This window comes from Leptonychotes weddellii, chromosome 1, assembly GCF_054177405.1.
Source record: "Leptonychotes weddellii isolate Sample4059 chromosome 1, ASM5417740v2, whole genome shotgun sequence".
In the NCBI taxonomy this organism is placed as follows: domain Eukaryota; kingdom Metazoa; phylum Chordata; class Mammalia; order Carnivora; family Phocidae; genus Leptonychotes; species Leptonychotes weddellii.
The window spans coordinates 9,446,934-9,471,325 of record NC_138369.1 but is presented as its reverse complement, the minus strand read 5'-3'; the positions used below and the strand labels follow the sequence as shown (position 1 = coordinate 9,471,325).

At 57.1% G+C, this 24,392-nt stretch overlaps 1 protein-coding gene across 14 annotated transcripts in view; it reads left to right on the top strand.

Moving 5' to 3' along the window:
- The window catches only part of EPS15L1 (epidermal growth factor receptor pathway substrate 15 like 1), a 93,006-nt gene extending 68,926 nt beyond the window's left edge, over positions 1–24,080 (top strand). For 2 of the 14 annotated variants that reach the window (XM_081814835.1, XM_081814851.1), the window contains 4 exons: positions 4,913–5,045; positions 7,221–7,268; positions 19,459–19,664; positions 19,898–20,116. In XM_081814835.1, coding sequence (XP_081670961.1) covers positions 4,913–5,045; positions 7,221–7,268; positions 19,459–19,664; positions 19,898–19,993 — 483 coding nt within the window. In that variant the 3' untranslated portion in view covers positions 19,994–20,116. Of the gene's footprint in view, positions 1–835; positions 1,302–4,912; positions 5,048–7,220; positions 7,269–19,458; positions 19,867–19,897 lie in introns of those variants that run through there. The other 12 variants (XM_081814799.1, XM_081814823.1, XM_081814842.1 and 9 more) reach the window with 11 other exon arrangements.
- The last annotated feature ends 312 nt before the right edge of the window (positions 24,081–24,392 follow it).

Here is a 24,392-nt window from a genome sequence, read left to right as displayed (position 1 = left end):
CCTCCGCAACAAGGAGTCACTTGCTTCCTGCCCCTGCCAGCCCCTGCTGGGCAGCCCCGCCGTGCCAGCTCCTTGGGGCGTCCTGCCTGCTGGCGCCATGCTCACTCAGCCTGATGGGCACACACTTGTCTGGGCACTGAGCACTTGTGGTGAACCTGTGTGTGATTGTGGCGCTCACAGCTTTTGAGATTCTGTTCAGGTTTTCAAAGAAGCCCGTGAGCGTACATTGTCAAGGTAGCAAATCCAGCTTCTGGCCAGAGAGAGAATGTTTGCCGGTTGGCTGTCGCGGGAGGGAGCCCAGAGGTGCTGGTGTAGCTGCCTCCCTGGTTCCGGTGCCTAGAGGGAACGAGCCTCCCTCCCCCATATGGAAACGCCGTGACACTGCTGGCCGGGATGCTGTCTGGGCTTGGCCAGAAGGCACCAGGGCAGGAGGTCTGCTCGAACGTTTGCCTGTCGCTTGGTGGCTGTTACACGTGCCCCTGCTCCTCGAGCATGGAGCTGTGCGTCCTCCGCTTCCGTCCCTGCTTAGCAGGCAGGAAATCAACTCCTGAAATCAGGGAACTTGTGCCACACGGTGGCAGCAGTCCCCAAAGGAAGGGATCTGCATTGTGCTCTCGAGCCAGGAGAGCGGGCCCACTCCCCTCGCCCCTCTCCCTTTGGGAGGCTGGCCCCAGCGGCTGAGCAGGGGAGAGTGGGGGAGAGCTACCAGGGGCCGGGGCTGAGACCAGGTTGAGAGGTGCACTGGTAGAGGCTGCCGGGGGTGGTGGAGGGCTGTGCAGGGCGGCCAGTCTGGAGGGGCTCCGGACAGCGGAATGGCCACCCCTCTCCCTTCCAGGTCGTCTCTGCGTGTCCTGGGGCCGCAGAGACTCCCCGGAGCCGGGCAGGGCAGTTCAGAGCCTGGCCCTGCCTGTCTTCCTGCCCGTCCTAACCGAACGTCGCGTTTTCCCTCTGATCCGGCTTCCCTCTCCTTGTCCGCGTGCCCCTCGATCAGGCTGCACGCACACGTGCGCTTGTGACTTCAGAGCCTGTGGCCCCTTCCTGTTCGAGGCCCCGGGCGGGATAGAGCTGGACGGGGCTGTGGAAAATTTGTCTCCGGCGCTCCCTTGTTTGGTTTCCACGCTCCTGTCAGCGCCTGATGTCGTGCCACTTGTCCAGCGGAACACCGAGCCCTAACCTCGTAGGTCTCTGTTTTTCCCTTTGGTTCCCTTTCTGTTTTTCAAGAAAAACATCATGTGTATAAATAAAATGCTGAAGGAAATGAAAGTAAAGTGGCAAGAAGGCTTTTTTTTTTGGCTTCTTGGTTTTATGTTTTTTTTGTGTGTGTGTTTTTTACATCGCCAGCTTTTCCCCATCTGAGTGGGGTGGCAAGGTGATGCACACTGGTGCCCTTTCTTAACTCCACCCTAAATTGAGGTGTCCTCCTCTGCCTGGCAGTGCTGAGTGAAGCTGACAGGCAGCGAGCTGGTTCCAGCAGATTCCTTCAGGAGATTCTTCAGGCTTGCACTCGAAGTGGAGGTCCCCCCATACCTGCAGAGGCTTTTTTTTAGACTCTGTCAACCCATCACCTTGCTTTAAGAACAAATTCTGAGCATTTGAGAATAAAAACAAGACTCAAACATAATTATTTCACCCCTGCTCCGTGAAAAAAAAAAGCTATCCCTGCAGTCCTTGGCTGGTTGTCAGGGCCTTTCCAGTCGTTTCTCCAGTGGTGTTTAAAGCTATGCATTCCCATTTAGGGCTGTTTCTTCAAAGTTGAGAGTCATTTCCTTTAAACCAGCTCTTTAAACTGTGAACCCCAAACGTGTTCCTCTTAGAGCTGCTTTTTATAATGGCTTTTCTGTTTTTTTTCTTTCTTTCCCTTTTTTTTTTTTCTTTCTGAGCACACTTCGCGCTGTGCCAGCCCAGAGAGCCCCTGCCGGCTTTACTGAAACCCTTCTAAAAATAGCCACTTTCCCTGAAGCTGCAGCCTGAGGTGGAACGAGTTGGGTCCCAGAGGAGGCCTCTTGGGAAACCTGGAGTCATGAAAAGTGGGATTCGGAAATGACGCGGGCTTGGCAGTGTTAGAAGGGCTACAGCTCACGGTCGCGGGGGGAGTGGCCTTTATGGTTGGAGCCCCGTCACACTGGAGCGAGCCCACCAGCTCAGTGGCTTTGAACACAAGAGGGGGGCGGAGAGTCAGCCACAGTCCTTACGGCTCGTGGTCCGGGCTGCAGCGCGTGGGATAGGTGGACGCTCAGTGGGGTGTGTCCAGAGGGCTCCAGGCGCCGCTCTGCACCCCTTCCCCTGAGCTGGTGTGTTCCCGACCCCCGAGACAAAGACTGGGGTCCTTGGGGCAGGGGGGTGGCCTTTTTACTGGTCACGCCTCCTCTCGACTAAGAAATTGGTTTTGATTCCTGCCTGCTTGTCTCAGGTTGTGCGGGAATCACGTGAGCCTGTGTTCTGGTCTGTGAATGGCAGAGGCAGAAGCAGAACCCATGTGCCCTCCCAGCTCCTTTGCCCACTCGCCCGCCCCCGTTCTTCTTCCCCAAACCGCAGACCCTCAGCCACCATTTTAAAGCTAAGCTGTGGCTCGACACTTCGCCTCTGCTCCCATGCGGTCTCCCTCTGGGGTAGTCTGTGGCTAACAGCCAGCAGCAGGAATGACAGATTGGGAGCTGACGGGCGTCTGCAGATTTTCACAGGCATCTAAAGGAGTTCTGGTCATGTCCACATCCTTGGCATGATAATAATCATGCCATCTTTGCGCCATGTTGTGGGGGTGCCTGTTAGAGCAGTTTACACATAGACTTGATCGCATTGTTGCGGCAGCCCTAGGGCTACGGTGTGCGGTGCTCACGGTCCTGTCACAGATTCGGAAGCGGAGGCGTGGAGCGGTTCGTAGCGGCGGGGCTGGGACTCCAGACCCTAACCCTGATCCCTGTGCTCTGTAGCCTGGCCAGGCAGAGGTTCCAGAAACTGGAGTTGCAGGAATTTCAGAGACTCCCTGAATCTTGTACCTAAAAGGACAAGTGTCCACAGAGCCCCAAAGAGGGGAGCAGCAGCTGTGGAGGGAGGCACCTCCTTGCCCTCCTGCAGTCCCGCCAGCCCTAGCTGCGCCTCTTGCTCAGAGCTTCCTGGGGGGCCAGCATGGGCTTGGCAAGGAAATGAGTCTTGCTCATTTGACCCCCGTCGTTCTCGGGGCTTTCTCTGGCCCGCTGACCCCTTGGCCTGCTCTGCCTGGAACAAGGCCCCAGACCTACTTTGAGGGGTGGGCTGCCAGCTGCGGAGGGCAGGGCCCAGGAGCCCTGGCCCCGGAGGCAGACAATGTGGGTTCCTACCCTGACTTCACCACTGAGGTGCCGTATGACTGCAGGCTGCATCTCCTCTCTGTGCCTCAGTTTCCCTGTGTGTAAAATGGAAGGGGTTGTTGGGAAGTGAGGTGAGGTCGTCAGTGCAGAGCCAGCATCCTACCCTAGAGGTCCTGGGAGCTGGTAGAGGGGAACCAGGGTGCCTAGTGGGATGCCCAGCAGCCTCTCCAGGCCCCCTCCCTCTCACTGTGGGCTGGCCACCTCTTTCCCACCTGAGACTAGTGTCCATGGCTATACCCGAGGCAGGGGTTGCCACATCCTTGTCCCTGTGGCCAGATCCCAGAGGAGGGGGGACCTGAGCTGGCCCATCTGTGGCTCATCTGTCTGCCAGTGGGGTTTGTCGTGCCCAGCACTGTGCTGGCATTCAGGGTAGGGGACGCCCACGGAGACAAGTCACAGCCCACCACGGGCCCAGCCAGCAGATGTGCTGTCCCATCACCTGCACCCACTCGCTGCAGACACGGCCAGGTGCGGGGCACGTGCTTATCCATGGTGACGTGTGTCCTACGGAGTCCCACCGATGTCAAGCGGGCACAGTTGGTAGGAAGGGGTGTCAGAGAGAGCTCTAGGGGCGGCAGTGAGATCTGGTTTGGTTAGTCTCTGAGGAAAAGAGGGGCTTGGGGTCGATGGGGTGGACTGAGCTCCCCAGCTGGAGACCCTGTGCCCTGGAGACTGGGGTGCAAGGGGTTCCGGGGACTGGGGAATTATCAAGGGGGTGGGGCAGCGTAGAGATGAGGTGGAAGAATTGGATAGTGGGGGGCTGTAATGAAGGCCCCGTGTGCCTTGAAGAGTGCTCCGGAGGTTAGTGGTGGGCGCTGGGACCGTTGAGTGCTATGTACCAACCTGTCCTCTACCCACACACCCGCCTGTGCATCTCTCTCGCTGGGATCACATGGTCCCATTTGCACTTGAGATGGGGTCAGGTGGGAGCAGGGGTGGAAGGTCCGGGCTGGAGGAGCCTGACGGAGGCAGCCAAGGCTGTGCCAACAGGAGTGGGGGTGGGCTCCAGCCTGAGTCACTGTGTAGGCAGCAGCTCCCATGGGCCACGTCAGGGCGAGGAGGTGGTCTGCGGCCGTTCTCACCCAGTGCCCAGAGCTGCCTGTCACTGCCCAGAGGCAGCAGCCACGCAGGCCAGTGCTCAGCCCAGAGGTGGCACACAGAGGGGTCTGCAGATAGCGTGAGGGTGAGGGTGGGGCCCATCTCTGACGCAAGGAGGCCCAGGGGACCCTGGGGTCAGGAAAGACTTGATATCCCTGCCTGGGTGGAACGGCGTGTGTGGCAGGGGACACCCCTCGCGTGACATAAGCCTGTCGAGGCGCAGGGCGGCTCTCGCCTGCTCTGTGTTTGCTGGCTTGCCCCTCACAGGCCAGAGGACCCTGGCTGTTGAGGGTGGAGGAAAGCAGGTGTCTTGTGAGAGACCCGGGTCCCCGTGGGGGCCGTGCCGCGGAACCCAGAGGGTTGGGGGCCTCACTGAGGCTCTCGGTACTTGAGCATTGGCTGAATGGACATCCGTTGCCTCCATTTTAATGATTATTTTTGCCTCTCTTTCGTGTCCTCTTTTACAGCCCCCAACTTCTGGTCCTTTCACCTCCTCCTTTGGAGGGGCAGGATTCTCAGATGACCCCTTTAAAAGTAAACAGGACACTCCCGCTCTGCCTCCGAAGAAACCTGCTCCTCCACGGCCTAAACCGCCCAGCGGTCAGTACGCTTTCTTCTCTCGCAGCCGCCCGCCCACCGTCAAAGGATGGCGCGGGGAGGGGGACCGAGGGCTTCTCTGTTCACCAGCCCAGAGTGGAGCAGATGCCGGGGGACCCGCACTTGGAGCAAGAGGGTCTCCCTACTGCTTAGTGACCTGGGTCCTCACATGGTGTGTGCCTGGGGCACGCCTCCCATCCTACCCACCCTCACCCCATCCTCGGGGTCCCTTGGCTCCGGGCTTAGTGTGGGCCTCCAGGGTGGTCTCTAGAAGGCCCAGGGCTCAGCCCTTGTGGTGGTGAGAGCTGCCGCGTGGCCCTTGGCGGGGTGTGTAGTCAGGACCCTGTGGCCTTTCTGGCCTTCCCCCAACCCGAGCTCTTTCCCAAGTTGGCTGAGGCCACCCCCTCAATCTGGCGCCTCCCTACTGGTTAAGGACTCAGAGTGGGGTTGGGAGTGGGAGTCTTCTTTGGCCGTGTTTGGTACAAGAGGAGGCAGATGGCTCTGGGCTCCCTTCTGCTTGGCTCCTGCCAGGTATCTCTCCGGACAGCTCCAAGCAAGGGGCTTCCTGCAGACCTCACCTCTCCTGGCTCTGGCTGGTGCTACCAATCTCTCTTGATCTTGTCCCTGGGGCCCTACTCTCAGGAGAGGGCCCAGGTGTCCCCCTGAGGATGCTGAGGACTTTGAGCTTGTGCGGGGGCTCTCTCTTCTATGATGGCCATAGGCCGACAGGCCGGGTTGCCAGACTCAAAAGGAGAAAGCTGTTGCTTCAAGTGGCAGTGGGATTCACCGCAATTTCCCAGCCCCTTTATCCACCCCTGCTCACTGTTTTCTTGGTGCCCCGGCTCCAGACAGTCTCACCTATGCTGTCTCAAGACTAGGGGTGGCCACAGGAGACCCACATGCTCTCTTGAAACCTTGGTCCTGCCTGAGCTAGCTTCTGCCCTTCAGTTGGCCTGGGCCTCCACTTGGTGGCCCATGGAACTCTCTAGTTACAGGTGGTCATGGGTTGTAGGCCCTGCGGTGATCCAACACGAGGTCCACCTGTCGAAGTCCTCCTCTTAGTGGAGAGGCTGCCTGCCCTGTCCTGTCACCTGGGCCAGCCAGGGCTTTCTTTCAGGAGGATGGGAGCCCTGCCCTCAGTGCCCACTTTGGCGGCTCTAAGGGGACACCCCTGGCAGTCTCCTAATGGAAGGGCATCAGGCCTCCACACTCTGCCTGAAAGATGGGGGCCAAAGCATGCATGCGTGCGCCTGCATACACACGTACGTATGTGGCATGGGCTCATGCTCATGTGCATACGTGTGTGAGTACACGTGTTCATGCACTGCTCACACGTGCAGATGCGTGTACGCACATATGCACGCCTTTCCATGCTCCCTCGCAGGTACACGTTCTCATAACGCTTGCATGCACCTAGGCACAGTGCACGTGTCCACACGTTCCCGTGTGAAGGTACACGCACACGCATGCACACAGGCGGAGCGAGGCAGTAATTGTCAGACTTCAAGGAGGCACACAGCTCCGGCTAGTAGGTGCAGAACGTCATGCTCAGGGTTTCTTGGAAACTCTTATTTTAGCCTCCTCCCCTTCCTTGAACCAGTGCCGGGTCTACTTCTGAATTTGCCCTTCGCTGTCCCCTCTCCCTTGTATTGCCCTCCGCAAGCCTCCCTGCCCAATCTTGGCTGCTGCTTTCAGCGTATCACAGACTTACAAAGCAGAGAAGCCATCCCCGTTTGGGGAGGCTTGGGCCTGTACCCTGGGCAGTCTCAGGCTGCTCTTGCTCTTGGCTTTGGGCCACTGCACCCTTACTCTGCCATGGCCGCTGAGGTGCCAGGTGCCTCAACTCTCCTCGTCACATCCATGGACCCGTAGGATTACCTAGCCAGGTCCTAGTAAGAGCCACAAGATAGGACAGGCACCGTGATGCTCTCTTCTCAGAAGGGGAAAGGGAAGTGAGAAAGGCCGGGTGGGCCACCCACTGTCACACAGCAAAGGCAGCAGGGCCAGCCCTGGACCTCTCCACCCCCATCTACAGCTGTAATGAGAATCAAACCCTGAGGTTCAGAGTTCTCACGGGTTCTGGAGGACGGTGGGTGCATGTGCAGCGTGTCATCTGTAAGCGGCCATGACACACCTGCGTTGAGGTCTAAATGTCTCTCATCTGATTCTCTTACCTAGAAGCAATGGCTGATCAGAAAAACTCTGCGCTGTACACACTGCTGGGTGGTAGGTACAGACCGTGTGGCTATTATCGTTTAAGCAGCTTCCGGTGGTGGCTCTGCTGTGATTTCGTACTAACCTCTAACAACGTGGAAACGCTGGCCATGCAGATGTACCCCATGCGTGATGTCCGACCCAGCAGTTGACCTTTTAATGAGTTGCATCTGGGGGGAAGCATTCGGTTCTTTGGGGGATGCAAAGGACCGTGTCTGCCCCACGCTGCCGCTCTGCTGGAGGGAATCAAGGCCCAGCTGTGCACACTGCCCTCCCCCTCCGCATCCACGCTGCACAGAGCGAGACTCCTTGGGCCCCAGAGCAGCCCGGGAGTTAGCTGGTTATTAGCAGGACAGGTCAGCAGATGAGCGCTGGAGGAAGTCCTGCTCAAGGCGGTCTTTATGAAAACACAAGGCACAACTCTTATTCTCTTGGCTGCTTAAGATAGGAAGCAGCCAGGCATGGATGTCCAAGTTGTTTTGTTGCTTTTGTTTTTTAAGAAAACAAAGTCCAACAGTTTGAAAGTGAGGGAATAGACTGTGCTTCTCTGCTCTTCTCACTTAACCTGGCCTTTTCCCGTGTGGAGAGGCCCCATGGCCGTCACCACCTGGGAATGCCATGTGATCACACTCAAGGGCCTGCCCGGCATGCAGAGGGAACTGCGGCCACAGCGTGGCCGAGTGGGGACAAGGCAAAGTGGGTACCCTGCTGCCGGGGGCCCCCCACAACTCTGGTGATGGAGCCCTGATCCCGTAGAGATCCCACGTAGGTGGTCCAGACTGCCTGGTGGTAATGGGTTTCTTTTTTCCGTGGTCTCTAGAACCGTGCCAGGTCTCTGCGCCTGGAGGTGGCTCCGATATGTGAGGCCACTAGAATCCAGGAAGGTTGCTTGATTAGGCTTAGTCCACGTTTCTGGACATTGGAGCCAGGGCCTGGGTTTATGTTCTGGCTCTGTCACCATCTCCTTGAGGGGCTCTAGGCAAGTGTCTCAACCTCACCAAGCTCGGTTTCCCTGACTGAACACGGGACCAACTCTGGCCTAGCAGGTGGGCGTGTGGGCAAGGTGCCTCGCACAGTGATTACTCGTGATGTGATGTGTGTGACATGTGTCCCCATCCCGTCCCTAGGGTACCGGGACCAGGACACGGGTCCTCCTTCCACAAGCTCCTTTCCCAGGGCCAGACAGAGGCTGGGTCTGAGGCAGCCATATGCATGCAGGGAGTCACCAAGGCACCCTTTTCCCCACGAGGTTGCAGTTTGGCAGAAATCTTTGCAGTTGAAAAAGTCAGAGATGGGTAGTTGAACTTCAAAGAGGGCTCCAGGGTCCTCGCTGGCGAAGCTCAGCTGTGGTCACTTGTCCGGGACCAAATGCACGTTTGGGTCTGAGTCATGCGTGGTTTTTTAGGTACCACCTCTGGTACACGACAGCCTGCAGTTTTCACATTCTGTGGGAGCTATTTTTGTTTTTGAAAACGTGACTGAGGTTTACTTGACATGCGATAAACTCCCGTGTGTGTCAGTGTGTGCAGTCACAGCGGGGGACCCTTCCCCCGGGAGTCTCACCGAGGTTCCCTGTTGAATGAGTTCTGGCGTCAGCCCACGGCTGGCCATCTGTTTTTAGTGCTAAAGATGGAGTTCTCTCTTGACCCGAGCCGGAAAGTGTACCCTCAGGGACCATCGAGAACCCCCGTCTGGGGGCACACCCGGAGCTCCAGTGTCCGCACTGCGTCCTCTGTGCTCAGAGCTCTTTTCTAGAAAGGTCTGTCAAGGTATTCGGTCACCAGCAGGTGCCTGTTTGGGGTAGAGAGAATTGGTTTCTTCCAGGCAGATGCAAAACAGACCCCACTCGCAGCCTCCGAAACCTGTCAGTTAAAGCTGGCGCTCGCACACCTCCCCCAGGTAAACAATGGTGTATTTTCTGCAACGGATCAGAGACCAAGATCAGTCAGAACTCACCGCTAAAGAGTTTCTAGGTAAAAGTTGTTGATTTGCAAAGGGAGAAACAGATTTTTTTTTAAGGGCAGGAAATGGCTGTGTGGGTGTCAGTGATTGGGCCTCCGCACCCCGGTGACAGATAGCGGGATCCTGCGCCCGGCCCCACCCTTGCCACTTCCTGCAAGTGCAGCCCTGGTCCGGGCCCTGCAGTGCCCGGGTGACACCAGCGTGCTAACCAGCCAGTCACCTTTAACCTCTCCGCAATTTATTACCCTCTTATTACTGCTAATGACCTTTTCACCTCCAGAATAAAGCCGTGCACATGCCTGGGGTGTCTTTTTTGCCCCTCTGCCCCTTCCCCTCAATTTTTCCAACGAACACAGGAAAACGAGATAGCACTTAATCTATGTCCTCTTTGAGTCAAATGATTTTCAGAAAACAAGAAGTCCTGTCTCCCCTAGAACGTGAGTCCCCTCCCACACCCGTGTGTGGACGCGCGCAGGGTGACTGCGGCTTCTTGCTTCGGGCGGTTTGCTGGCTGCCGCCCACCCGCAGATCAGCGCGCTCGCCGGCCGGTCAGCCTGCCCGTCCTGGGGGAGCCGCCCCGCGGGACTCGGGCGCAGAGGGAGCCCCACGTTCCCCCGCGGCTCCAGCCCGTGTTCACGCTGGCTCTCCCTGTGCTCTGAAGGGCCAGGCTGAGGGTGAGACCGGGGTGGCCATCGTTGCCCGTGTGGGTCCCAACCCCTTGTTTGTTGCTCAAGATCCACTTTTAAAATGGCTTCTCCAGTTGAGCCGTGCGGTTAGCACCTCAGCCTTGAACTTAACTACTTTAATTCCGTTCCCACGATGATTTCAAAGAGATAATTTGGTGGGTACATGCGAAGTTTTAGAACGGGACAAGAGCAGTTCACCGCCATCTCAAGAAGCCTGGAAAATCCTGGTACTTGCTGACCAGCCAGGGTCGGGGTGCTCCAGCGGAGCCCCGGGCGCCCAGCCTGGTGGAGCCCTCCTTTCCTGCCCGCCGCCCCCGCCAGCTGGGGGGGGGGGCCGGGTCTGTGTCAGGCCTGGGGGTGACGCCCTGGCAGCGCGAGCTCGCCGCCGGCCCCGCTCCCAGCAGAGGGAGAAACGCCCTTTTCCTCTCAGCCTCTTCCTTGTGAAATGCCTGGAGACAGACTGTTCTTTGGGGTACATTTCTGCTCCGCGAAGTCGGCTGAGTTTGAAAATAGAAGCATTTGCCTATCTTAGCACACGCCCACCCTCCTGCACCCAGGAGGGAAGACTGAGTGGGAGTTCAGTGACACAGTTGTCACCTGTTGTTCAGTGGCTTAGGGTCCTGGAGCAGAGGAATCAGAGCTCAGCCAGCCAGGCTCCTGGGGGGCACCTCAGGGTGGGGTGCAGGCTCGGAGAGCCTTGACCTCCCCCCGCCATCCTGCATCTGAGCATAGGTATGAACAGACAGGAGCCGCCGCCCTGCGCCCGGCTCTGGTCCCTCCCTAGCCATCTTGAGTGCCTCTTGTACGTGCTGACACACCTCCCCCAAGTCCTTGGTTCCACCTTAGCAAGGTGAGGGAGCCTAGGAAGATGTGCCCAGAGTGGCCTCTGCTTTTCCACGGTCCCTCGTCCCCTCGTTTCTCAGATTCAGAGGACCCCAGTCCGCCTCTCTCCCTCTGCCATTGTCAGCTGAAGAACAGCACATGCGTGGGTTTGATGTGTGGGGTGGTGGGGCGGGGGGTGCAATCTGGTCGTACAGAGAGCAAGAGCGGGGGGCCCCCTATTCTGCAACAGGCTCTCCTGCCTCCTTCCAGGCTGCCCCCACAATAGGAGGGAGCTCCTGGTGGGCCCTGCAGCTCCCGTGCACGCACACCTCCTGACCGTCTTTCTGACCCGCCACGTGACACTCTGGTGATTTTGTTAAATGTGGGTACGACGCCTTTGTGCAGGGGTAGCGCTTTGGCAGCCTCAGAGCTCCTCTATAGGGAGGAACAAAGGCTGGGCCACCGTGGTCCTGTGGCGCAGACCCAGGGCTCCCCCCATTTGGCTGCTGTGTAGCTACGAGCGTCTCCCTGTCCCCCGAGGGTGCCCTGAGCCCCTGGGATGGGGACGGTTCGGGTCAGCACGCAGGGCTGCTCCAGCAGCGTGTCAAAGGCAAAAATCAAAGAACAAATGTGATTTTTGAAAAAGCAGAACTGTGAGACCTGCAGTCCATATCGTTTTTGTTGTAAAGACTGATTTGGGATTTGTAAATTCATTCTTAAGTCTCGAACTCCCCTCCCTGTTTTTGCTCAGAACTAAAGGAGCCTTTTGTTGAAACTTCTCGAAAATCGTATTTCTCACTCCCAGTAGTATTTGTCTTTTGAGGACCCGAAAAGTGTGGCTACTTTTCTTCCCCTTTTTCTCCTCTCTCTCGTAATGGTGGGTTGACCCCACCACATCCATGGGGCTCATCACCCAGCTCGCTTCCATGGCCTTTGACCACCCTTAGACACCGCAGAGGCTGAAAAACATACCAGTGGTGGAGATGCCTGGTGGATAATAGTAAATATTTGTTCAGCTTTTCTCAACAGTTCGGTACCAAACCTCATCCTGTTCCCTTCAATGCATTAAGCAGATTTTCTTAAAATTCAGTAAATATTTTTAGTGGAAAATCTCAATGCTGTGATGGTGGGGACCTCAGATTTTATCTGCCAGGGCTGTGCTACCTGGCATGGCTTTGATCTGCCGGGTTTGCCTCCCCTCACATGTGCATCAGCGAGAGCGAGCAGGGCTGGCGTCTGCAGGACTCCTCGCTTGCAAGCCGTTAGATGGTCCCACGCATCACATTTTGAGAAATTAGGTCCCGTCGCTTGCCTTCCGTATCCCACCATAGGCGGGAACCAGAGGGAAACACCGGTACACGTTGTTAAAAAGCAGTCTCTTTCAGTAAAAGAATCCCAAGTGATTGTGAATTTGAAAGGTTGTGCTCTGGACAGCCTGCTCGCTCTCTTTCTCCCCATGGTCCCCCCCCCACCCGACTTAAGCTTTTCTGCCGAGGGCAGGGGGGCAGTGGGGTGGGAAGAGAGAAGCCAAGGAAACAGGGAGTGCCCCTCTCCAGCCGCGGTTCTCCCGTGTGGTGTGACAGTCAGAAGCCTGGCAGTAGTGTCGGGGTCTGTGCTGTGGAGGATGAGCGGTAGTTGCGTGGGTGTCCCCTGTTGTGTAAGGCGAGTGACAGCTGCGTGGGTGTCCCAAGTTGGGATAAATGGCAGTTGTGTGAACGTCCTGTGTTGTGTAGGGTAATAGCTAAGGTGGGGCAGCTGTCCTGACCACAAGCCCTTTGTTTTTCATTTTTTTGTTGTGTTTTGTTGTTTTCGTATTATCTATCATCTACAAAAATGTAGTTGCATGTTTCAGCTTTGGCCCTGAATTTTATAAATAGAACCCAGCAAGTGTCCAGTTGGGATGAAAACAAACTCACACTTGGGTGTATTTTTGATACCTTTACCCATCAGATTTATTGATACCCTAAGTCACCCAAAACCTCTTCGTCTCCTCCTAAGTAAGACTTTCGAACAAGGGGATCTACCTTCTCTGAGAGTTTTGAGCGCTCACGGTCTTTCAAGTGTTCGTTCCATCATTTTCCCATGGACGGGCCAGGCTCTCGGGGACCCTTCCCGGGCAGCAGTTTCCTGAAAAGCGTGTTGGGAAAGGCGCAGCGAGGAGGGAACTCTGCTGCCAGAGACTTGCTCAGGAGCACCTGCCCGGGGCCCGGGGGACCCGGGGGGCACAGGGGCACGCGTGGCCTCGAAAAGTTAAATAGGAGAATTAAAGAAATTTCTACCAGGGTGGAGCCGGCCACTGAATTTTTTTTGTTGTTGTTGTGTTTTTTTTTTAACAGCACACACTGTGGTAAACCATTGGGTTCATATTGTTTTTGCTAAAGGCAGTCCTGTGTGCGGTTTCGGTGCACCGCTTGGGTAACTGTTGAAACTGCTGCGGTTTGAAATAAGCCCTATTCTGCCTTTTCTTCAATCTTGCATTCCTCTCCCCTGTTACTGAGGACTCCTGTGAATATTGGAGAGTCACTGTGGGCAGCCGGCCAGCAGCTTCCAGCCCCCAGGGGGTCGTCATTCCCCACCTTCGCGCTGCAGAGGGGTCGGGTGGTGCCTCGCGCCCGCCGACATCTAGGAACAGTGGTGCCGCGCCTCCCACATGGTGTGTGTCGGGAATCACCCCCCGTAGCTCTTAGAGCAGTTTTTTAAAAACCAGTTACCTCTGCCTTCTCTGAAACGTGCCACGGTCAACATCTTTCCTTACTCATGGTACCTGGAGCCGTGAAAAGGCACAAAATGGCAGTGAGTTTGCTCAGGGCCCCGGAGGCAGCTGAAAACAACTTTGTCACGTTTAAGGTACACCTCAGAAAATCGGAAAAATGATTAAGGTGTTAGCAGAAGTGGTTATGTAAAAGCAGGAACTACACCCAGAATGTTTTAAAAGTGCAGCTGCTAAAAATAAATGGGGGTGCGGGGTAGGAAGTTTGGACCGAGGGCTGTCGTGGCGTGCGTTTCTTGGCAGAAAGCCTCTGGTCACCAGTACTGTGTCAGGCCAAGCCAGGGATGCCACCGATTTTGCACGCATCAGGTCCAGTAATTCGGCCTCCGTGCCAAAGCGCAAAACAGACAACCGAGAAAAAACCGTTCTGTTTCTTTTTTTCCCTTTGAAATCAAGAGCAGTTGATGTGCCCTGGTTTCATATTAACACAGTCATGATTTCTAAATAATAACGGTTTCAGCAACGGAGCAAGACCAGGCCCCAGCAGTTTTGATGTGAACGATGCTTTTCATCTCCCCGATCGCCTCTTGGCTTGTCAGAAACCTCAGCTTAAAATCCTGGCAGGGCTGGATTCTGAACCACTACCCCCAAAAGCAATTTAAAAACCACAGCAAACCCAAACCAGGGTGGGGAGATGTTCCCGATTTAAAAGAAGGAAAGAGCACAGAAGTGGGCAATACCTTTTAACATTCGGACCGTTGCGCTCACCCTTGGGGCTGGGCTGGACCCCTTTATACCTGCCCTCTGGACCAGATCCTGCAAGAAATGATCCGAGAAATCGAGCAGCTGTCCACCTGGACTTACTGCTGAACCAGGAGCTGTGCCATGCCCTGAGATTTTCAGTCCGTCCCCAGCAACTCTTTACTTTTTCCTGTATTTGAATTTTGCTGTTTGGTCTGTTGTCATTTTAGTTTTTAATTAAAAAAAAAAAAATCAGCCCAAGAGTGCACCAGTGAATATTGCTCTTTCTTGCAGAGGAGGGAAGCCAGATGCCTTACTCTTTCCTAGCTCACCAGAGGGTTTCCCCGAAAGGGCCTCAGTCCCTCGGGACAGTCCTGCGGCTCTCGTATGGCAGCACCCAGCCCACGAGGACCCCCCGCTCCCCACCAGGGACAGGGAGTGGTATTTACTTGTGCCAGTTGTTGAGCCCTGCCTATGAGGAACTGACCCTCACGTGTGCTGGAGGCCAGAGCGGGAAAGGCCGGTGCCATGGGAGGTGGACAAGGCAGTGGGGAGCCCTGTAGGGGAGGAGTGAGCTCTGGGGGAGCGTCTGCCAGGGGAAGGGCGAGGCTGTGCCAGGCTGGACAGTGTGGGTGGTCAGAACAGTGGAGGTGGCCACGGGAAGGAGGCTGGGGGTGGCCAGGCCACGAGCACCCTGCAGGCTGAGGTCAGCTTCCCTTCCCCATGCAACCCGAGCCTGTGTCCCCAACCCTCAGGATGCTGTCCCCCACGGCACCCCTGCCTATGGCCTTGAGGGTCCTTGCACATGCTGGCTAAGTGTGCAGATGAGGGCCAGTCTTCCCAGGCCCCGGAAAGGCTGTGGGTGCTCCAGGAGCCCCCCGGAGCGGGCTTCACTTGGGAGCACGTGTGTCTACCTGCGATCAGGCCTTGGATGGTGCCACCACGTGGGGTGTGGAAGGCGAGGTGGAGCTGGCCTCCTGGTACACTCCACGGGGGGCCTCTCCTGGGCTGTGCCTCTTCTCTTGGGGGTGGCATCTGGCACGTGGTGCTGCTCCACCGTGGGGAGGGAGGGTACAGAGGGGGGTTTGAGGAGGTGGGATGGGCAGGTGCCTGCAAAGCAGTCCAGGGGGAAGGCACACTCGTTCGGAGGCTGTAAGTGCCACTGTGCCGCTCACAGGGCTTCTGAGTGGCTCTGTCAGAGCAGAGAGCTGCAGTCAGGGGTCCTCAGTTTCCTTGTGGGGCCCAGGGGCTCCTCCCTGGGGCCTGGCGCGTCCTTCAGTCTCCCAGAGGGGCCTGGTCACCGGGCAGTAGAATGTGATGTGCTCACTGCCTGGCGGGTGTCTGAGCTGAGCGCCCACTCCATGGCACGGGTATGTGAGGGGTTTCTGGGAAAGGCCAGAGTCGCTCTTTGTGCCCCCGCAGGCCTTACGTGTTCCCGGCTCAGCTCTGCTGTCGTGGCACGAAAGCCGCCACAGAGGGCACACGAGTGAGTTGGCCCAGCTCACGGGCATTCACGAGAACGAGCAGCCCCGTCGTGGGTCGGCCCCTCCTCTCGGTGACTGCCCTGGTAGCTACGCAGGGTGGCCTTCTCCTGACCCTGTGCGAGCGAGCTCGGGCTGCCGAGCAGGACCCCGGGCTGCCGAGCGGGACCCCAGGCTGGGCGGTGTAAACAATAGAAGCGTATCCTTGTCTCAACGGCTCTGGGGGCTGGAGGTGCAAGATCGGGGTGTTAGCGGAGCTGCTTCCTTCCGGGGCCTCTGTCCTTGGCTGGTGGTGGGCCATCTCTTTGTGTCTTCACATCCTCTCTCTGTGCGTGTCTGTGTCCTAGCCTCCTCCTCTTATAAAATCACCGGTCTTACTGGGCTAGGGCCTAGCCACAGGACATCATTTTACCTCAGCTGCCATTTCAAAGACCCCATATCCAGACACAGTCAACTTCTGAGGTGCTGGGCGTGAAGACAACATCATGAATTTGTGGGGGATGCAGTTCAACCCGTAGCAACCCCTTGTCATGGATTAGGAAACTGAATCTGAGAACAAGGTGGGGGTGGGGGTTGCTGTGCTGCTCCCGGTTTTCCAGGGGTGGATCTGGCCTGCCCCGGGGCTGGGCTGGAAGAGTTGAACACAGGTGCCAGGGAGACAGGAGTGCATCCTGGGCAGAAGAACCAGCCAGAAAGAAACCCTGATTTGGGGGGTTTCCCAGGGAAGGAGGTACCACTTGGGCCCTGGAGGGCTGGCGAGGGGTGAAGTTGGGAAGTTTGGCGTGGGTTGCGGGGCCTTTGGGAGGCACCACGAGATGGGGGAAGCATGGGCCTGAGGCAGGGCTGGGCGTGGGAGAGCTTGGAAAGCTTCGTTCAGCAGGGAGTTTAAGCTTTGGGCCCTGTGCTAGGCGGGTGGGGGTGGGGGGGACGGGGACACAGCCGTGGACAGCGGGGCCCCAGCCTCACAGAGCTTACATTCTAGTGAGAGTAAAAATACACATGTGACCTAAGGACACAATGTCAAACGGGCTGCAGAGCAGCAGATAGGGAGGAATCTCAGCCAGAAGTGGGGAGGGGCGGCCTCTGAGTGTGTGGCACCCACAGAGGAAGGGCCCCCTAAGCCTGAGAGCAGGCGCAAAGGCCTGAGCTGGGCAGGGCAGAAGGCGGCCGGGTGCGGGCGCAGGGGGTGGGTGGAGGAGGTTGGTGGGTATTCCTAGGGTAGCCTGGAGCCTTTGGGAGATCTAAGCAGCGTGGGGATCAGCTCTTTGTTAAAAAGCCACTTTGCTGGGTGGGGGTGGCCTGTGGGGCAGGAAGCCGAGAGGGAGAGTGGCTGTTGTGGGAAGCCTGTTCCCAGGGACCCAGGAGAGATGAGGGCCGCTTGCTCGGGACAGTGACTGCAGAGAGAAATACGGTGTCTCGAGGTGGTGTGAGGCATGTGGACTGGAGCACCCTGGCCCCATGCCCACTCTTCCTGCTTGGGGTGCCTCTGGGGTATGCCTGGCCCCCCATTGTTCTTAGGTGGACAGCCTGGAGTTTGCAAGCTGCTGGGCTGGCCTCGCCTGACAGCTGTCTCCTCTCCCCACAGTTCTGGGGGCCAGGGAGGCCTTGATTCATCTGTTGGCGCATCCCTCTGGCCAGGGAGTAGGCTGGCTGTGCATGGTGGCCGTGAGGCGGGGCAGGTCTTCAGGGCCAGTGGAACAAGCCAGACAAGCTGTGGCGGGCTCCCAGAGCACCCTGCTCTCTGCACCCGGGGAGGGGGGGAGGGGGGTGGGGTGGGGCGGAGCTGCGCTAAAGTCCAGGACAAGGAGGAGGTGGGAGAGCTAACATCAGGGAGGATGGCGTGGGGAGGAGCATTTGGTGCTGGACGGACAGCTTGCAGGAGGTCTGGGCTCTGTCATGGATAGGGGAGGAGGTACCCGCGCTAGAGACTCGACCAGTACAGAAAGTGGGGGGGGTACCCCCCAGGCCTTCACTTTGACAAGTCAGTTGCTGTGGGAGAGAGAAGTCCTAATTCCTGTTGCATGGTGGACTCGGCGCTACCCTTCTGGGGAACAGTCCTGTGACCCGGGTCAGTGGGGCACATCCGGGGGCTTCGGCAAAGGCTTTCCATGGGGGGACCCTTCTAGCTCATAGGGTCCACCCACCATTGGGCCCCACGCCTGCCTGGGAATCAATTTGAGGTCCCAGGGAGAGACAGACCTCTGCTCCAGCCTGCCCCTCCCCCCTCGGTCCGTGCAAGTCCTGCTGGAACTGCCCGGGGCAGGCGGTGTGACGGAGAAGGCAGCACCCACTGTGATGTGGGATGCCAGGGCAGCCTCGGGGTGGGGCGCAGAGCGTGCTGCCCCGTGGGTCTGTGCGTGCATCAGCCACCTCATCTGGCCCCTGCCTCTTCGTTCCCACTTCACACACAGGCAACTGAGGCCAGCTGGGGCTGAGGGACTTGTCCTTGTTGAGGTCTTGGAGCTGAAAGAAGCAGAGGCAGGCTGTGGCCCCAGAGCTCTTAGGGACAGCTGGGGGCCCGTAGAAGCATGGCATCAGAGAGGATGCTTCTAAGAGCTAGGCGTGGAGATGGACAGGCGGGTCCTCTCTCTAGCTAGCGGGTGGGGTGGCAGAGGCTGGCTGGGTGAGGAGGGCAGGTGTCCCAGGCTCAGGTGCCGCATGGGGGCGCCGGAGGTGCCGCTCGGGGCTGGGGGCGTTTTCTGGATGTGCAGCTAAATGTCCAGGGTTGTGTGTGGAATGTGGCCCTTGGCTTGTGGGTTCTTGGTGCACATCAGCTTTGAAATTGCAAGAGTAAACATAAGCAGCTGGACTGACAGACTGGAATTATGTTAAGTATCCTCTAGTCTCTAACCTGGGGCTTGGACACAAAGCTGCTTGGACTAAATTGAACATCTCACTCCTGGTGCTCCAATGGGCAAATGAGTGGCGTCAGGCAGGAACCTGGCCTACAAAACTGGCAGACCCTGAAGACTCATCAAGTGTTGCTAGGCAGGCCTGGAGAGGCCCCTGATTCCTCGTGGAACATTCCAGCACATTGGCAGGACTTGTCAGGAGAAGCCACCTGCCCTCAGGCCGCAGCCCCAAGCATGGTCTCATGGCCAGGTTCCCTCTGATTCTGAACATGTGTATCCCACACACATCCGGTTGAGATTGGCCTTGCTAGGACCCAGGCATCTCAGAGCCACTCTCTCAGCAAGAGCCTAGAAAGGCCCAAACCCTGCCCCTTGGAGCCACCAGCACCGAAGGGCAGAAGTGGGAGCTAAGAACCGATGTAAAACCTCAGGACAGCAGAGGCCAGACCCTCACAACCACTAATCCCCCCCTTTTAATCGCAGATACTACTCCCCCCATTTTTTTATTGTTAGAAGCTTGCAGTGTATTTTTCTGCTCAGCCATGACTTTTTTTTTTTTAACTCAGTGTGATAGTAAATGTGTTGCCACTAAAATGAGTCACTTTGAAACATGTCTCCGTGTAAACTTGGTAAAGACAGTACGTTTTAGCTGTGTGGGGTGGGGCAGGGAGGGGCTTGTCTGAAGTGGTTTTCTTGTATCGCCCACAAACCTGTGAAGCCTCCGGGATAAGGTGAGAATAAAGCAAGATCCATCCAGGATTCCCCTGGGATCTGTCCCACCAGCAGGCGGCATTCCGGCCCTTTCCAAAGAAGGAGAGGGTGTCCCCGAGAGCGCTCGCCGGCCTCCTTAGTCAGCACTCTGTTCTGTCTGTGGTCAGTAACTTGTATTTCTTTTTCTTTTTTTCTTTTTCTCCCCCCCCCCCTTTTTTTTTCTCCTGAACTTTCCAGGTAAAAGTACACCTGTAAGCCAGCTTGGTTCTGCAGACTTTCCCGAGCCCCCCGATCCATTCCAGCCACTTGGGGCTGACAGCAGTGACCCGTTCCAAAATAAAAAGGGGTTTGGGGACCCGTTTAGTGGAAAAGATCCATTTGCTCCCTCCTCTTCAGCTAAACCTTCTAAAGCCTCTTCCTTGGGCTTTGCAGACTTCACCTCTGTAAGTTGAGTTCCCTGTGCGCCACCCCTCCACCCTCCGCTTGCAGCTTCTTTGGGGTTCTTTTTTGTCTCTTTGAAACGGCACACCTGGCTTCTGTCTCCTGGTACCTCTATGCTATCCCTTGTGTTATTTATTCTGTACTGCTGCTTTCTGTAAGAAAAACAATTTCTCAATAAAAAAAGAAAAAGAGCTGCAGTTTGGATACTCTGTGATCAGGCCATGCTTTCTTCCAGCAGGGCGGCCGGATGTGCCCGTTTCTGTCCTTCCTGGTAGACTCTATTGTTTCTGTGGCCCGGAGGCCGTGGTGTTCATGGATTTTTGGAAGCTGAGATGTCAAACGCTTCCGAAGTATGCACACGAGATCGCAAAAGTCCCATTAGGGTTTCACTGTCCCCAAAAGGGTCTTTGTGCAAGAGTTGTGACGGTCCCACCCCAGGGCATTTTGAGCAGCAAGTAAGGATTGAAGAACCCAGGCAGGGCACGCAGAGGAAGAGCAGTTTGGTCTTTTAGAACTTACTTCAGTTCCCAGCTACGACGGGAAGAAATCCAGCCTAGAACAACTGCTCTGAAGGCCTTTCCCCTTGCCAAACCAAAACCAAAACCAAAACCCAAACCCAAACCCTCGCGGAGCCATTTAGCAAAGTGGTGAAGTGCCTTTTCAGAAGCTAATCCTGGGATCTGGAAAGCCTGGCCGTTGTTTCTCGGTGTGCAAAAAAGATTCCGGATTGCCAAGTGCTGTCACGTGGGGGTATTTCCAGCACCTTCCTCGGTACCAAGAACCTTGTTCTCAGAGAGCTTCAGTTGTTGTCTTCCCAGAATTGGTTTCACCGTCTGTGGCGCACTGTTTTTACATTCGAATTTGCAGGGTACTTTGTTTCCTGGTTCGGTGCGAGATGCATTGTTTAATAGACGCCCTGACTCCTAGAATATCGGTCTTAAAACCAGCTCTGCCCTGTCGGTGCCCGGTGAGCGCCCAATTTGCTTCAGATCCACCTCGTGCACGGCTGTCCTGCAGCTTCCCTGCCGTCACCCAAGACGCCAGCGCGGTCCCGGCTCTGGGCGACCTGTAAATGTTTTACAACTACAGTTAGCTCGATTTTGTTGATAGCCGGTGCACGCCGTGGATGTATCCAAACGGCGACGGTATTAATAAAAGCCAAAAACAAAACCCGCTTTATCTACCATTTCTTGAATAGTACTGCGTTTGTGTTTTGGTGGAAAAAAAAATATCCAGTGTCGAGAAAAAGAGAGCTATTCATGCAGGAATCAGGTACTCTGTTTTGGGTAGGGAAGAGGGGTAAGTAGATGTGATTGGGAATTTGGAGAAATGACTGTTCTCTTTCTGAAATGCATGATTCTGTTTCTGTGCCCCACCCCGCACCCAGTGGCTGGTTGGGGGAGAATATTAAAAAAAACAACAAAAAACGCTGAGGTGTTAAGCTATCGTTTGGCCCAATATTTCTGGTCATTCCAGAAACACCCCCAGTATTGAATCATCCTTGTTTCCCCGTGGGGGATCAAGTTCTGCCCCATTTGTTCTTTGTTTAAAATCACTTTTCCCGCTTCAGATGCCCCAGTTTTTCCAGAGGAAACATCCGACAGCGGGCTTTGGCCTCTCTGAGCGCGTGGAGTACGGGAGAGGCACGACACCTGACTGGCGTGGTTTGTCCCCTTTGGTCATACCATAGTCCCCAAATGGCCAGCCTGTCCCACCTCAGGGCACTTAGGATGCCTTTGCATTTTTGTGACATCCGGGGACCCAGTCCGTTGGCCAGGGGTTTCTGGTTCGCGGGACCTCGGAGGTTTGTGCTAACTCAGGACAGGCGGGAGTTGGGCCCTCCGGGCCGTGTATTTCCGTTTCCCCGAGGTACATGCTGGGAGGTCTCTTACTGCCCAGCGGACTGACGGCGTGGCTCCTTCAGCGCGGACGGTTCTCGAGTGCCACCAGGACATGCTGTCAGCCGCGCTGGACTTCAGGGAGGCTGATGGCACACGCGTGGGCAGGCGCCCCGGCTCTGCCCCTCTGGAAGCCTCTCACTGACGAGCCCCGAGTTTCCATCAATGGGTTACTTGTGCTTGTAGCCGTTCACAGGAAACGTCTCCGAGATTTGTTTAAAAACAAGACTTTCTGTCTCAGGCAAATGTGTTTATTAGGAAGTAGCCTTTATAGGGTAGCAAAACGGCTCTTTTTTCTGCAAGTCTGCACTAAGAGCAGAGCGACTCAGATGGGATGTGCCGCGCCGGGGGTCGTCGGACCAGTTGGATGTGACCCTGACAGCAGCGGGAGTGAGCCAGCGGGAGGCGGCTGCAGGCGGCCCGTGCGGGGCAGGGCGGGTGCTGTCGGACGCCTCAGCCCCGGTGAGCAGTGGCCCCGGGTGCGCACTCTTCGTGTGTGCAGCCATCTGAACCCCGGATTTCTGCCGAGAGGCTGCTGAAGGAAAACCGCTTGGCGTCCGCCCCGTGCCCGGGAGATGCCTCGGGTGGTGGCATTCTGTGCCCCGCTGTCTCAGCTCCAGGACGGCGCAGGGGTGAAGCAGGAGTCACCTGCCGCTCCTGGAGTGGCGGCTGCACCCACAGGCGCCCCAGGTTCTGGCCGTCACGATGCATGCGGGTCGGAGGACCAGAGTGACCTAGTCGAGGAGTCTCCACCGGGGCCAGGAGAGGCTCTTCTGCTGGTTGGAGGCCCAGAGGGACCCTCAAGCAACCCTCCTCCTCCAGGTCCTCTCTCTCAGACACCACGGTCCAGCCTGCTTCTCAAGTGCGCACAAACCCCAGACGGGATCCAGAAGCTGGCCTCAACCCAGTCTGCTCTGAAGGCATCTGGAATGTTCCTGTCAGCACATTTCATTTGAAAATGGGGACCCCTTGAGCAGGAGGCTCTGCAGGGACATCTCGAGACTCTGGGGCTGGGCGGGAATCATGGTGCGGCCCTGTGGCCTCCACTGATACTTGACCCCTCCTGGCCTGGCTTCTAGGCCGTGGCCGGGTCAGCCTGGCCATTACTTGTCAGCCCCCACCTTCCCCTCCTCTGGGCTGACAGAGGGCGAGATCCCTGTCAGCAGCACTGGGAAGCCGTTTCTGCCACTAATTGTGGTTTTTTCCTTGTTTTTCTCCTGATGAGGTGTTGGAAAATTCCCCAGAGATTGCGGGGGTGGAGGCTCTCTGTGATGGAAACAGGAGGGGTGGGGACCAGACTCCAGGGAGTCCTACCTGGAGACCCATCAGGCCCTGAACATTTTTCTGGGTAGTTTCTCTAAGAAACTAGGACTCAGCCTTTCTTCCTGGGGATGGCTCTTCTTCATGCTGACCCTGTCCGTACCTGTCCCTACCTGACCCCCCAAGGCCCGGTGGAGGGAGGCCTCCTCTCCTGCCCCACCTCCTTCTCCAGGCCACATGTGGCTCCCTCCACGGCCCCCACCCCCACCACACCTGCACACAAGCCCCTGGCAGCCCCTCCCACCCCGTGCTCTGTTCTGGCAGCACCAGGCTTGGGTGCTCGGCGCCCCCCACCCAGCGCCTCACTCCGAAGGTGCCCTGTTGCCCCAACTCTGCAGCTGTAGCTGGCTGCCCCCGCCCCCCTCCACCCAGACCCAGACCCAGAGAGAAGGTCCAGCATGTTGAGGGCCCAGGCTCTGCAGCCACCTCCCCCCTGTCCCCAGGCCTCCGCATCCCCACCTGTCAGAGGAGCTCACCCCCCAGGTTGTCGCTCAGGCTCAGTACATGTGTGCCGAAGTAGCCGTGAATTTCTGTCGTGCTTCCTTCCCCGGTGCTCCCAGTGGGGTCTGTTCGGGCCTCCACGAAGCCTGTGTCAGATCGGGATTGTCTGTATGTCTGCTCCCAAGGGGCGCCTTTCAGAGGGCCGGCCTGCCTCTTTCTTTGGTGTCCTCCTGTGCTTAGCAGAGAGCCGGCAGAGCTGCGGCCGAGAAGAGAGACACGAAGGGACCCGAGCCCATGGACAGGCCGCAGCTTTGCTCGGGGGAGGGGGCGTGGAGGGGTGGAGGGACATGTGACTCAGGCCCGTGGGAGAACCAGAGACCCACACCTGGGGAAGAGCATGTGAGATCTAGCTTTGCTGTGCTCTCTGTAGAGCTAAGGTGCCTTGGATGGTTTGAAACCACCCATCTTGTTTAAAAGTTTCCTCCTTTGTTTAAAAAAGTGGTTTTTTTTATTGGACCTTTTGGAAAAGGACGTCAAGAGCTCCTGGACGGATCGGCAGCGTAAATGCCAGGGCTCCTATAAATGCTCAAGTACGAAGTGGCTCCTAGTGGGCCCAGAGCTCCCCGGGCCGTGGCTGGGGTAGCGATGCCACATTGCAAGACCGTTTCGTCTGCGTGCATTTGAAACGCAGCGCCGTGCATGTGCCAGAACTCTCCAGTCCCAGCGCCTCCCACCCGCTGGTGTCGTCGGCCTGTCATCGAGGCCCAGGCCTTGTAGGTTTGCTATTCGAGCCCGTCGGCGCAGCTGAGGGCTGCTGTGGAGCAGAGATCGGTGTCGCGCCCTGAGAGGAGGCGGGGCGGGGGCCCCTCCCTCACACCCCCTCGAAGCCTCAGAGACTCCTAGCTGGGGACGTGCGGGAGAGCGAGAAGGCCGGCTAGTTTCTCTGAGGTCCGAGGTGGTAGCTGGGGTCAGACTCAGCCCTGTTTCTTGGTGCATGTGACTGTGGGTCGGGACTGGGGAGCGCGTGTTCCCTGCCCGCTCCCGACCAAGACATGGGCTCCTGGCGTTTTC